This window comes from Panthera pardus, unplaced genomic scaffold (genome assembly GCF_024362965.1).
Source record: "Panthera pardus isolate Hobbes unplaced genomic scaffold, ASM2436296v1 HiC_scaffold_25, whole genome shotgun sequence".
Lineage (NCBI taxonomy): Eukaryota > Metazoa > Chordata > Mammalia > Carnivora > Felidae > Panthera > Panthera pardus.
The window spans coordinates 528,365-543,129 of NW_026526821.1; the positions used below are offsets into that span (position 1 = coordinate 528,365).

At 49.6% G+C, this 14,765-nt stretch overlaps 1 protein-coding gene across 3 annotated transcripts in view; it reads right to left on the reverse strand.

The window, feature by feature from the left end:
- Positions 1-1,703: 1,703 nt before the first annotated feature.
- DNAJC5 (DnaJ heat shock protein family (Hsp40) member C5) overlaps positions 1,704-14,765 on the reverse strand; it is a 35,454-nt gene continuing 22,392 nt past the window's right edge. The window contains exons 1-5 of one of the 3 annotated variants that reach the window (XM_019426240.2): positions 10,254-10,295; positions 4,385-4,502; positions 3,354-3,567; positions 2,524-2,695; positions 1,704-2,069 (exon numbers count right to left, since the gene is read on the reverse strand). In XM_019426240.2, coding sequence (XP_019281785.1) covers positions 1,966-2,069; positions 2,524-2,695; positions 3,354-3,567; positions 4,385-4,491 — 597 coding nt within the window. In that variant the 5' untranslated portion in view covers positions 4,492-4,502; positions 10,254-10,295 and the 3' untranslated portion in view covers positions 1,704-1,965. Of the gene's footprint in view, positions 2,070-2,366; positions 2,441-2,523; positions 2,696-3,353; positions 3,568-4,384; positions 4,503-10,253; positions 10,296-14,765 lie in introns of those variants that run through there. The other 2 variants (XR_008417656.1, XM_053889992.1) reach the window with 2 other exon arrangements.

Sequence of the window (14,765 nt, forward strand, 5' to 3'; positions counted from 1 at the left end):
CCAGGCTTTGAAGTTAGTTCTTGGCCATTCTGGGGGAAAAACAACTCCCAAAGGTATTTCCAGAACGTCACAAAGGCCGACCACAGTCTGCCTCTCAGGCTCCATCTCGCTGCCGTGTTGGGACTGGCAGAGAACAGCTCTGTGGTCTTACCTCCTCCCTGGTCCCAGAGCCGGCAATGGAGGTCAGATTTTAGCGAATTATTTCTAATTTAAAATCACAGTGCATACTTTCTCTCTCGTTGGACGTCTTCACGATCATTTTAATGGACAAAAAACAACAAAATGGGATCAAACACCTGCCCAGGGGCCTGGTACTGGCTCCGCCCTCACACGGCTGCTCTCCGCTTTCTGTCCTCACACTGCTATCCCTCCAGCCGCTTCCTGGCCAACAACAAGCACCTGCTCTCCTCGAGGCCCTGGGTGGCAGACAAGCGAGGGCCCCGCGGGCGGAGGCGGCAGGCGTCAGGAGCGCGACCCGGGACGTCTGAGCCGGCTGAGCCGGCGGCGTCCTCGTCCTTCACTGCAGATCCAGGACGCATTCCGCAGCAGCCAAGCCCGCGTGGGCCCCGCGGGTCTCCACCGGCCAGTGCAGGCCCAGCAGGGAGCCACGGCGCCTCTGGCGCTGCTGGGGGTGTGGGGCAACTCTCAACTCTGGGCCGGCACGGGCACATCATAACCCACGTCTCCTCAGTCCCCGCGGCAGGGGCGTCACCCACAAGTTCTGGGGCACAGACAAGACTGACTTCCAGCTCCACAAAAGGTGCTGCTCAACACAGCGGTGAGAGGAGGATCCCACAGTCCGGCTGCTGCCTCACCAGCCAAGGGCACCAGGTGCACCTTCGGTCCAGGTGCTGCCTCCTCTGGGAACCTGATGTCTCTAGCGCCGCCTGACCCATCCACGGCGGCCGAAGGGATCGGGCGAAGGAAGGAGGGTAGGAGCTCTGGGAAGCGCAGAGAAGAGGGCTGCGCTCAGCACTGTACTTCCCAGAGCCGCTCGGCCCTGCTCCGCCAGCAACCTGGGCCTGGACGGTCAGCCCCTCTGACGACAAACTGGCTCGCCACCACCACCTGTGGTTCTTCCAGGTCCAGAAAGCCCACCGGGAGGCCCGGACGGGCCTGAAGGAATGTGGAGGGTGACCCGAGGGGAGGGCAGGTGGCTGGAATGTGGCCGGGGCACAAGAGTGGGAATGCGGAAGAACCACGTCCCACAGCCTGGCCAGGGACCGCGTGCCACGGGGTCCCGGGCCGCATCCGGGCAGAAAACGCGATCCGGGGGTCAGCAGAGCCCGCGACACGTTCCACGACAAACTCACCCAAAGGAAAACCCAGCCACGAGGCCAAGCCACCAAGGCAAACGGCCCCGCACAAACCCACAGCACGAAAAGGCCACCAGCGCTGGGCGGAGGGAGGACGTGCCCAGCTCCTCCCAGGCAACGAACGCGTCCAGGGGCTCTGGCTGTGACCACACGGCTGGCGAGCACAGGACAGGGACTGGACCTCACAGCTGCCGCCGGCCAGAACCCGCCTCTGGCCGCCACCAACACAGGGGAAGGAGCCACCCTTCCGGCCCCAGCCTGTCCGGCTGGGAGACCCTACGCAGCAGCCACGGCCGGTGCGGCCACTCGTGAGCCCCGAGACTGCTTCGGCGTCTGGTTCACGCGGCCACACCGCGGCGCGCCCACAACACAGACACACACGGAACGTGGCCCCAGACATGCTATTAAAAAAGGAGAGAACAGAAGAGGACCGTAGCTACACTGCTTTAAATACTGCATGCGACGCACTTCACGTGTTGGGGGGCGACGGGCGGGCGGGCACAGAGGTGGGAAGGGCCCCGGCGGGCTGGCGGCTGCTCCTCCTCCGTGGCCAGGGCAGCCCCCTCCCCATCTCTGCGGCTACAGTTCATGATTCTAAGGGTGAAGTGGCCGGGTGCTGGGCTATCCTCTATCACAGCGGCTCCGGAACTTAGTTGAACCCGTCGGTGTGGTAGCTGGGGTGGGAGTCGGCCGTGAGCTGGGTGGTCTCTGTGGCGGACGCTGGCTGGATGACAATCGGCGTGTCTGCGGCCTCTGAAAAGCAAGCACGTGCGTGTTCATCGTGTGAGGGCGGAGCCTCGCCGCCGGGCCTCCCGAGCGCACGTGTGACCCCCAACGACACCGTCCTCGTGACAAAGCTCCGTCGCCTGGCCGCTCCACCAGGGTCACAGGTCGGAGGGGAGAGGCTACCTGCGCACCTCCACCCAACGCAACCTTCCTCCGTCGCCTCAGGTCACCGCCAGCCCTCGGTCCCTCCCCACCTGCTGGGTCCCGTGGAACTTCGGCCGCTTCAGATCGCGGGTGGGGACAGCCCTCTGCGTCTGCTTTTACCTCAAGTGTCCACGTTCACACCTCAACAGTCCCAGCGACCACCACAAACACTCCGGCACCGTGTCAGTGCCCTCCTGTTTGACAAGACAGGTCGACACGGCTCAGGGCCCGGCCCGGCCCGCCCCGCCCCGCTCGGCGGCCCTCGGCGGCCACTCACCCCGCTCGTCCGACTGCAGCTGTGCCTCCAGGTCCTCGGGGGACACGTAGAAGCCGGCGTCCTCGCCCGCGGGCGCCCTGGGCTTGCACCTCCCGCAGCAGCAGTTGAAGCAGCAGCAGAGGCAGCAGCAGCAGTAGCAGCAGGTGAGGAGGCCGCACACGACAAACAGCGCCTGCGCGGGTGGACGACAGGGGGCGCTGGCCACGCGGCCTCCGGGACCCCCACCCCGCGGCCAGCCGGAGGCCGCTCCGGGGGCGTGTCGGGCCCAGACGCCCTTCGCAGCCCTTCACGGCCCGGGGAGCGGGGACACTGAGAGACCGAGCTCTGTAAGCTTCTGGAAAGGGAGCCTACGGGGGGGGGGGGGGGGGGGGGGGGCGCTACGGGGCTGACTGGCCAGCACCACGGCGCCTGGTGGCCGGGGCCGTCACACCCTCGGGCCTTCACGGGACACAGGTTGTGAGTCAAGTGAGGAAAAGGACAAGCGTTCGAAACAGAACCACCGGACAAAATGTCAAAAGTTTCTCAAGTCAGATTTCAAACACGTCCTCCCCCACGACGACAAAAACATGCGTCCAAAACGCGCTGGAAAAGCTCCCTTGCGAGGCCGGTCTCTGTAGGAACTTACTCGTCAGAGAACGTCCGCTCGGTGTCGGGCTCGTTCTGTGCGCTCTCGGCCCGTTGCACACAGGCAAGCGAGCCGGCCACGTCCGCACGGGACGAGGAGAAAGGCTGCCCCACACCCGGGAACCGGGGCCCCTGAGCAGAGCCCCTGGACCGAACGGTCTGACTGTGTGCGCCCGGACCCCCCGCCCCCCGCCCATTCCGCTCACCTTGGCCCACCAGCTGGAGAGCACAAAGTAGGTGTTCACGTTCTCCTCTCCAAACTGCTCGGCCACGTAGAGCCCCAGCGACCCGTACTTGTCGTAGATGTTTCTTTTTGTGGCGTCCGTCAGGATGGCGTGGGCGTTGTTGATCTCCTTGAACTTGTCTGCCGCCTCCGGGTTATCGGGGTTCTTGTCAGGGTGGTATTTCAAGGCAAGTTTTCTGCAAATCGAAACCATTTCTTTGTCCCTTATTTCACACACACCCATCACAGGGCCCCGTGGAGGACACATTCATGCATCACCGCGGCACTTTCCGCCTCTCCAGAGTACCAGACTATCAGATCCGGAGAAATCTCTGCAAACTGCCCGGCCCTGGCCCTGGCCCTGACCCTGACCCGGCCCCAGAGAAGAGGGTCCTGGGGTGAGGCTAACCCTGAGGGAGTGGCCGCAGGCACAGCCTGCGAGGGGGGTGGGGGAGGGAGGGCTCTTCCAACAGCTCCAAGGCAAACCCACTGCCGACCTCTAGTGTCCCAGCAGGCTAACTGCTCAGCTGCCCCACGAAGTGACTGCACGCGAGGGGAGCACAACATGGGCCTGCTTTCCGTGCTCACGAATCACACGCGTGAGGAACACAAGAGACAACTAGCTGAGGGTGCGGACTCGTGGGGGGCTTGCCTCCTATGGCCTACTCCGTGCAGCTGTGTGTAAGTTCCACTGGGACCGCCACAGGGAGGGGACTACTGTCACTGCGCGGAGAAGAGCAAATCATTGAGCATTCTAAAGCCCCGGCTACGGAGCAGGCTCAGTCCTGCTTCCCTCTGGACCTGGCTGCTCCAGGGCAGACCGTCTGTATCACCCACAAAGTGTTACTTTGTTGTTGCCGAGAAAATATCAGTTGAGAGCTGTAGGCTACAACGTGTGGTGGAACCATCGCCAGCTTGACACGGGGTCAGCTCAGCCAGGGACAAACACTGGTTTCGGTAAATGCAAGTCAAACCCCACGAGGTGCGAGGTCCTCCCCGCGTGTGGCCTCTCACCGATAGGACTTTTTAATGTCATCTGAGGTTGCATTCTTGTCCAGCCCCAGAACATGGTAGAGTGATTCCCCAGAGGTAGAGAGTGAGCGCTGTCTCTGGTCTGCCATGGTAGGCTAATCTATAAGAAAAATGCAAAGAAAACATCAAAAAGTATAGAGATTCCAAGCACAGCGCTGACACGCTTTATTCCAGATGACTGTTCTAGGCAAAACATCATAACACTGCTAGTGGGGGCCAGGAGGTCCACAGACACAACACATCCAACCATGACATAAAGGGGTGTGAGGAGTGGGGCCAGAGGCAAAGTTAAAGTTGGTGATTGTGCCTGTGAAGGCAAGAACACGGCCACACCACAGAGACTGTGCAGGATTACATGTGTTTATTGTAATCTCCAGAGCAACCTCTAAATAAAGAAATGCAAAGTATAGCTATAAAGGCTAAAAGAAAAAGGGAAATGGGGCAGCTGGGTGGCTCAGTCAGTTAAGCGTCCGATTTCGGCTCAGGTCATGATCTTGCACTTTGTGGTTCGAGCCCCGCGATGGGCTCTGTGCTGACAGCTCGGAGCCGCTCTGGAGCCTGCTTCGGATTCTGTGTCTCCTCCTCTCTCTGCCCCTCCCCTGCTCATGCTCTGTCTCTCTCTCTCAATAATAAATAAACGTTAAAAAAAAAAAAAAAAGAAAGAAAAAGGGAAATGAACTCTTTAGACTAAGAACTCCAATAAAAAGAAGAGACTGTCTCGAGGCGCCTGGGTGGCTCAGTTGCTTAAATGTCCAACTTTGGCTCAGGTCATGATCTCATGGTTCACGGGTTCAAGCCCCATGAGCTGTCAGCACAGAGCCTGGAGTCTGCTTCGGATTCTGTCTCCCTTTCTGCCCCTTCCCTACTCACACTCTGTCTGTCTCTCTCAGAAATGAATACACATTTAAAAAAATTAAAAAAAAAAAAAAAGATTGTCTCAATCCCTATCAAAATAACACCAGCATTCTTCACAGACCTAGAACAAACAATCCTAAAATTTGTATGGAACCTGAAAAGTCCCTGAACAGCCAAAGCAATCCTGAAAAAGAAAACCAAAGATGGAGGCATCACAATCCCAGACTTGAAGATGTGTTACAAAGCTGTAATCAACAACACGGTATGGTAGTGGCATAAAAACAGACATTCAGATCAATGGAACAGACTAGAGAACCCAGAAATGGACCCACAAACGTATGGTCAACTGATCTTTGACAAAGCAGGAAAGAATATCCAATGCAATAAAGACAGTCTCTTCAGCAAGTGGTGCTGGGAAAACTGGACAGCGACATGCAGAAGAATGAACCTGGACCACTTTCTTACACGAGACACAAAAATAAACTCAAAGTGGATGAAGGACCTAAATGTAAGACAGGAAGCCATCAAAACCCTAGAGGAGAAAGGAGGCAAAAACCTCTTTGACCTTGGCCGCAGCAACTTCTCACTCAACACGTCTCCGGAGGCAAGGGAAACAAAAGCAAAAATGAACTACTGGGACCTCATCAAGATAAAAAGCTTCTGCACAGCAAAGGAAACAATCAGCAAAACTAAATGGCAACCGACAGAATGGGAGAAGATTTTTGCAAACGACATATCAGATAAAGGGTTAGTATCCAAAATCTATAAAGAACGTATCAAACTCAACACCCAAAACACAAATAATCCAGTGAAGAAATGGGCAAAAGACATGAATAGACACTTCTCCAAAGAAGACATCCAGATGGCCGACACATGAAAAAATGCTCAACATCACTCATCATCCAGGAAATACAAATCAAAACCACACTGAGATACCCCCTCACACTGGTCAGAATGGTTAACATTAACAACTCAGACAACAACAGATGTTGGCGAGGATGTAGATAAAGAGGAACCCTCTTGCACTGCTGGTGGGAATGCAAACTGATGCAGCCATTCTGGAAAACAGTGTGTAGGTTCCTCAAAAAATTAAAAACAGAACTACCCTATGACCCAGCAACTGCACTACTAGATATTTATCTAAGGGATACAGCTATGCTGTTTTGAAGGGGCACAAGCACCCCAATGTTTATAGCAGCACTATCGACAATAGCCAAAGTATGGAAATAGCCTAAATGTCCATTGACTGATGAATGGATAAAGAAAACGTGGTATATACATACAGTGGGATATTACTCAGAGATCAAAAAGAATGAAATCTCGCCGTTTGCAACAACGTGGATGGAACTAGAGTATATTATGCTAATAAGCAAAATTAGAGAAGACAAATATCATATGACTTTACTCAAGTGGAATTTGGAATTTAAGAAACACAACAGATGAACACAAGGGAAGGAAAAATAATATAAAAACAGGGGGGGAGAAAAATAAGAGACTCTTAAATATGGAGAATAAACTGAGGGTTGCTGGAGGGGGTTGTGGGTGGGGGGATGGGCTAAATGGGCAAGGGGCGTTAGGGAGGACACTTGTTGGGATGAGCACTGGGTGTTATATGTAAGTGATGAATCACTAAATTCTACTCCTGAAATCATTATTACACCATATGCTACTAACTTGGAAGTAAATTTAAAAATAAAAAAAAAGGGAGAGACTGTCAGAATGGATAAAACACAATGGGACTCTTGGGTGGCTCAGTCAGTTAAGCATCTGACTTCAGCTCAGGTCATGATCTCATAGTTCATGAGACTGAGCCTCACGTCAGGCTCTGTGCTGACAGTGTGGAGTCTGCTTGGGATTCTCTCTCCCTCTCCCCAACTTGCATGCACACGTCTTCTCTCTCAAAATAAATGAATGTTAAAAACAACAGAGTGTCAAAATACATCAAACAAGTACTGACAGAATTAAAAGGAGAAAGAGACAACCCACTGCTATAAAAATCTCAGCACCCCTCTCTCAGACACAGACAGAACAAACAACAACAACAAAGTAAAAACAGATGACCTGAAGAACACTACTGACCACCATCACCTAAATGACACTTATGTGACCCTCAACATCTATAAACACACAGAAAAGAAAAAAAAATCACCAATATACCACATGCTGGGCTCTAAAACAAATTTCAATAAATTTAAATCATGCAAAGTGTGCTCCCCGAGCTTAGCAGAATTAAGTTAGAAACTCAACACTAAGACCTCTGAGAAAACCTCAAGTATTTAACATCACCCAACACACTTCTAAACTAACATGCAGCTCAAAGAAATCATAATAACAGAACATATTTTGAACTAAATAATAAAATGTAACATGTGAGCCAAAACCTAAGATTCAGGCTTGTAACGCTGGAAGCAAGCAGAGCAGACCCAAGGGAAATGGAAGGAAGGAAATATTAAAGAGCAGAAACCAACAGAATAAAAAACAGATAAGTGATAGAAAAATTTACCAAAGATGAAAGTTGGCTCTTTGAAAACAATAAAATTAATAAACAACTGGCCAGACAAAAAAAAACAACAGAAATCAGTAACATGAGGAAGGAAAAAAAGAGGGGTCATCACTACAGACCCTACAGGCACAAAAAAGATGATAAGATTATAGACAACTTTATGCCAATAATTAGATGAAACGGACAAGTACCTTGAAAAATACAATTTACTAAAATTAACACAGGATGAAACAGAAAAATCTGAGTAGTCCTAAAAACATTAACAAAATTGAATCGGTAATAGAAAATCTTCCCACAAACAAAATTCCAGGCCCTGATGATTTTTCTAACACATATTCAAGGAAGAAATGACATTAATCTTAGATAAACTTTTTCAAAAACAGAGGAAGAGGGATCTGCTCTTTACGTGTCTTAACCAGCATGACCTCACAGACATTACCAAAAAATCCCTCATAAACACAGATGCAAAAATCCTTAACAGAGTATTAGCAAATAGAATCTAATCAAGTAGAAATTATCCCAAGAATGCAAGCCTGATTTAACTTTCCAAAGAAACCAATGTAATCCACTACATTATAGAATAAATGAGACAAACCACATGATCATCCCAAGAGATTCAATCAAAGCATATGGCAAAGTTCAATACCAATTTATGATTTTAAAAATTCTCAGGAGATATTGGGAATAGAAGGAAACTTCCTCAGTCTGATAAAGGACATCTGACCAAAAGCCTACAGCTGATATGCTTAGGAGTGAAATACTGAATGGTTTCCCCTTAAGACCAGAATGTGACAAGGACGCCTGCTCTCACCAATTCTATTCAACATTGTCATAGGACCCTGAACACTGCAACAGGAAAAAAAGAAAAAGACCTAAAACTGTCCCTATTCACAGATGACTTGGTTGTTTATATAGAAAATCCTAAGGAATCCACAAAAAACAAACAAAACAAACAGAAAACCAACCAACCAACCAACAACTGAGAAGTGAAGTTAGCAAGATCACAGGATACTAATATGATATTTAAAACAACCATACTTTTGAGAGCAGTAAGCAATTGGAAAATATTATTACGTTCAAGTTTCATTTACAACAGCATCCAAAACGCTAAATTTTTTTAGGAGTCAGATTTAACAGAAGACATACAGGACCCTTATGTTGAAAATCACACATTGCCTAGAGAAACCAAAGATTTTAAAAAATACAGATTTACAATGTTCATGCATCAGAAGAGTCAATACTGTTAAGATGCCAATCCTCTCCAAATTGATCTACAGATACAATACAATCTTAACTCTAATCCTAGCAGGCTCATTTGATAGAAATTGAGAAACCTATTTAAAAATTTGTATGGAAAAGCAAAGGGCATAGATTAGCCACAGCAACACTGACATACAGATGGTCAACAGCACATGAAAAGATGTTCGTCGCTGTCATTCAGAAATGCAAAATAAAATGAGATACTACTACATTTCTACTAGAACGGCTTGTATTAAAAAGATGAGCCGTATTGGGGCACCTGGGTGGCTCAGTCGGTTAGCGTCTTACTTCATCTCAGCTCCGTGATCTTACAGTTAGTTCGTGAGTTCAAGCCCCAGTCCCTCTGCTATCAGTGCAGACCCCGCTTGGGATCTTCTGTCCCCACCCCCTCTCTGCCTCTCCTCCACCTGCACTCTCTCTCTCTCTCAAAAATAAACAAACATTTAAGGGGCTCCTGGGTGGCTCAGTCGGTTAAGCGTCTGACTTCGGCTCAGGTCATGATTTCACGGTTTGTGAGTTTGAACCCCCGGTCAGGCTCTGTGCTGACAGCTCAGAGCCTGGAGCCCGCTTCGGATTCTGTGTCTCCCTCTCTTTCTGCTCCTCCCCCATTCATGCTCTGTCTCTCTCTCTCTCTCTCTCTCTCTCCTTCAAAAATAAATTTAAAAAAATTAAAAAAAAAATTTTTTTAAATAAATAAGCATAAAAAAAAAAAAAAGATGAGCCGTATCAAGTAAGTTGGCAAGGATGTGAAGTAACATGAGCTCTGCTGAAGACGTAAAACGCCACAACCCCTTCAGAACCCTTCAGAAAACAGCTCGGTAGTGCCTTAAGAAGTCAAACACACACTTATCACACGACCCAGCCACTCCACTGCTGGGTACGGTCTTACACATGCAAGATGAAAACGCAGGTCTACACCAAGACTTACACACCAATGGTCACAGCGGCTTTATTCCTGACAGCCAACATCTGGAAACAACCCAATGTCCATCGGTAGGTGAATGGATCAACAGAAAGGGGTCTGTCCGTAGAGTGGACTACTGCTCAGCACGAAGGGAATGGGCCACAACCACCCTTAAAGCATGCTGCTGAGTGAAAGGGGTGAGACCTAACAGACAACGTAGGAGTCCCTTATATGAAACCCTGGTAAATGCAAAGTACGCGAGGTTGCGTGAACACAGAGGCAGAGCGAGAGGTCGATTACAAGGACTCCAGGAAACACTGGAAAATTACCTGGCACACACCTGCCACAGGACCCAGCAGGTCTGCTCCTGGCTGATTTATGCAAAAGAAAAGGAAACACTGTTCACATAAAAACCTACACACAACATTCAGAGCGGTTTTACTCCTAACAGCCCCAAACCAGAATTAGTCCAGATGTCCTTCAACTGAATGGTTAAAAAACTGGGATGTGAATACACCACGTAATAAATACTACTTGGCAAACGAAAACAAAATAACTGCTGTGAGAAGCTGGATGAGCCTCCCAGGAATGCCACTGAACACACAAAGCCGATCCCAAAAGGCTACACAGTGTACGACTGTACTTACAGAACATTTCTGAAATGATACGACGTCAGAAATGGAAGGCAGATGGGCGGGTGCCAAGGGGTCAAGGATGGGAGGGGTGAGTACGAAGGCCAACGCGGGGGACGGCCGGTGGCACTGAGACCTCCAGTATTTTGAGTCTAGCGGTGCAAACACAAACCTATGCAGGCGAAACCACTGAACAGAGGTCACCGTGCACACAAATGAGTAAAAGTGAAGATGGGAAATCTGAGTGAGACTGGTAGATCGTATCAACATCAGTATCCTGGTGATGATCTAAAACTACAGCTTGGAGGGGCACCTGGGTGGCTCAGTTGGTTGAGTGTCCTTCGACTCGGGTCATGATCTCACAGTTTGTGGGTCTGAGCCCCATGTTGGAATCTGTGCTGACAGCTCAGAGCCCGGAGCCTGTTTCGGATTCTGTGTCTCCTCCTCTCTCTGTCCCTCCCCCACTTTCTCTCACAAAAGCAAATAAAACATTTAAAAATTAAAACAAAACAAAACACTCATATTTTGGCAAAATATCACCAAGGGTAAAAACCAGGCAACGTGTTGGGGCGCCTGAGCGGCTCGGTCGGTCAAGTGTCCGACCGGCTCAGGTCATGATCTCGCGGTTCGTGGGTTCGAGTCCTGAGTCGGGCTGTGTGCTGACAGCTCAGAGCCTGGAGGCTGCTTCGGGGTCTGTGTCTTCCTCTCTCTCTGCCCCTCCCCCACTTGCGCTCTGTCTCTGTCTCTCAAAAATAAACGTTTAAAAAAATTAAAGAAAATATCTAACATTTAAAAAAAAAAGGGGGGGGGGGGAGCTTTCCAATCTCCCTACTCTGCCTCTGTGATAGGAGTAAGATGGGTCTAGGCAGCTCCCAGTGCCATCAAACACCTGCAACCCTGGCCTGAGATCAACCATCTGAAAAATAAAGGGATGGACATAATTTTTAAACTCAATACTGATTTAATAATCTGTATGTGTGGGGCACCTGGGTGGCTCAGTCAAACCTCCGACTCTGGGTTGCAGCTCAGGTCACGATCTCATGGTTTCTTGAGTTCGAGCCCCACATCGGGCTCTGCACTGACAGTGTGGAGCCTGCCTGGGATTCTCTCTCTCCCTCTCTCTGCCCCTCCCCACTTGTGATGTCTCTAAAAATAAGTAAACTTAAAATAAATAAATAAATAAACGTTCTCTCTCAAAAATAAACAAACATTAAAAAAATAATAAAGAATACATCAATGTAAGAGTCTGGGAAAAGTACTGCTCCTGCCTTCTACATGGAACTGTCTGGGGAGGACACACTTGAACAGAATGAGGAACCTGGGACAGGAGAGTGGGGTCATCTGGGCCTGTGGCGGGAGAAGTGACAGCAGGAGACACAAGACAGCTCCCACACCCCCCACCCTCCTGTGGGCACCTAATTACCACACCTAATGCAAAGGTTAACGCTCACAACAGACAGGAGGGGGGTGCAGGGGTGGACGGCCCCCATGTGCCAGGTTCCTCGACTCCCTCCAGTGGCCGCCGTGAGCACCCACAGGGCTGGGTTCCTGGAGCGTGGCAGCCCCCAGGGGTCAGGCTTCCCCTCCCCTCACCAGGCAGGCTCTGTGGCAGTGGTATCACAGATGTGGAGACAGAAGTATAGACGGGTGAAGTCAGGATCTGAACCCAAACCGAGGGCACCACGCCCTGGCCTATGGACACCAGTTAAACCACCTCGCCCCTAGGCCCAAGGGATGATGGGTGGTGTGCCGCTAAGGGCGGAAAAGAAAACAAGTCTCACCGCCAAGAGAGAGATCGTGGGTTCTGGAATCAGGATGTGAGGGTTCTAAGCCCAGCTCCGAAAGTTTCCAGCTGTGTGGCCTCAGGCAAATCACTGCAGTTCTCTCACCCGTAGACCTCAGCAGACCAGGTTCGCAAGGAGCCGAGAGATCCGCCAGGAGCAGGGGTCTTTACTGATGCTCATGGAGCAGCACTCTCGGCATCCGAGTCGGAGCCAGCGCTGCCTCGCCTCGTTAGGCCGCGTCGCAAGTGCCAGAGCACCGTCAAATCCAACTACTGCCCCTAAGTAACTTCTGTGCTTTTTATTCTCGGGGACCCAACGCCTATTAAGTAGTCGGCCCCTAAACCCCATTAAGTAACAGTTTCTGCCTGCTCTCTAAAAATAGCTCTGGGCATACCTCTTTCACACTGTACTTTTCTCTTAAACACATGAAGGTTTTTGGCAACCTTGTATCAAGCAAGTCTCCTTTCCAACAGCATTAGCTCATTCTGTTTCTGTCACATTTTGATAACTCGTGCAATATTTCAAACCTTTTATTGTTACTGTATTTGTTGCAGTGACCTCTGATCAGTGATTCTGACTCAAATGCTCAGATGATGGTTGGCATTTTTTGGCAATAAGGTATTTTAAAATTGAGGCTTGTACTTTTTTTTTTTTTTTTTTTTTTTACACACATAAGGCTACTGCACACTCCCCAGCCGATGGTTTAACGTAAATGGAACGTTTATAGGCACTGGGAGACCAAAACATTCATTTGACTGGCTCTATTGTGATACTTGCTTTACTGCGGTTTATCTGGAACCAAGCCCTCCACAGGAGATATGCTCGTATGCCTACAACATCTAGAAGCAGTCAGCTACTTAATCTGATGGAAGACAGTACCCTGTGAAACTTTCACATTTTAAATTATGATTGAAAACTCAGTATTATTTAAAACTCAGTATGTATGCCAGATGTCACTAATATTACTGCACTGAATGTCAAAATTTCCTAGTCTCAGACAGAACCGCCTTAAGAAAGATCAATAAAATAATCTAAAATTAATTTTCCTAATTTCAGTGGGTTGCCAGTAACTACATCCAAACTCCCCCCCCCCCCAACCCATGAAGGCACGTGCATATACATGAGCAAGCAGGGGAAGGGCAGAGAGAGAGAATCCCAAGCAGGCTCTGCTCTGTCAACACTGGACTCAATCCCACAGCTTGTGACATCACGATCTGAGCTGAAATCAAGAGTCAGACACCCAACTGACTGAGCCACCCACGTGCCCCTAAAAACTAAGTTATTAAGCATCCTGAGTCATTTGTGACTGGCAGCTTTCTCCCTCATAATTGGAGTAGCACAAATCTGTAATATACAGCATCAGAATGTTAGCGGGACAACTATCTGAACACTCCTGACCCAATAATGTTATGATCAGGCAAGCTCTCCACAGACAGAGGCACAGACTAATGTTCACATGGACATGAGAACTTCTGGAACAAGAAGCTTCTAGAAAAAATGATCTGTTGAAAAACCCAGCCAGTGAAAACACAAACCAAAAGGCAGCAGTCAAAAATGGAAACCAGGGGTAACGGGTCTGTGGGCAGGTGCTGAACCCACGGAAATCCTAGAACAAGACTAAAGAGCACCGGGAGCTGTGGTAACAAATCTGATGGATACAAACATCGCAAACCTGCAAGGACACAGGCGACAAGTGGGGGGAGGGGGGTGCAGACAAGGGTGGGGTTTGCCTGCACTGAGGGATGCTAATTTCATCAGCACCACCTTGATTTTTCTATGTCAAATTCAAGGAAAAGTGCAACAATGCTTTTATGTAAAAGACATGCAAACATCTTTAGAAGGTAAGCATCTGATTGTTTTTGGGAAAAAACTAGGAACCAGAGGTTAATGGACATTTTCTTGGCTGTGTAACATTCATCCATATCTTTTTTTTTTTTTTTTAACACTTATTTATGTATTTTTTTTTTTTACATTTTTACTTTATTTATTTTTGATAGAGAGAGAGAGAGAGAGAGAGAGAGAGAGAGAGCGCGCGCACAAGCGGGGGATGGGCAGAGAGAAAAGGAGACACAGAATCCGAAGCAGGCTCCAGGCTCTGAGCTGTCAGCACAGAGCCTGACGCGGGGCCCCGAACTCACAAACCGTGAGATCATGACCTGAGCCGAAGTCAGACGCTCGACCGACTGAGCTACCCAGGCGCCCCTTCTTTATGTATTTTAAGAGAGCAAGCACAAGTGGGGGAGGGGCAGAGAGAGAATCCCAAGCAGGCTCCACACTGTCAACGCAGAGCCCAATGCGGGGCTCAATCCCACAAACTGTGAGATCATGACCTGAGCCAAAATCGAGTTGGGTGGACACTCAACCAACTGAGCTGCCCAGGTGCCCAACATTCATCCATTTCTATACCATGGCTTGATTTTTTTAA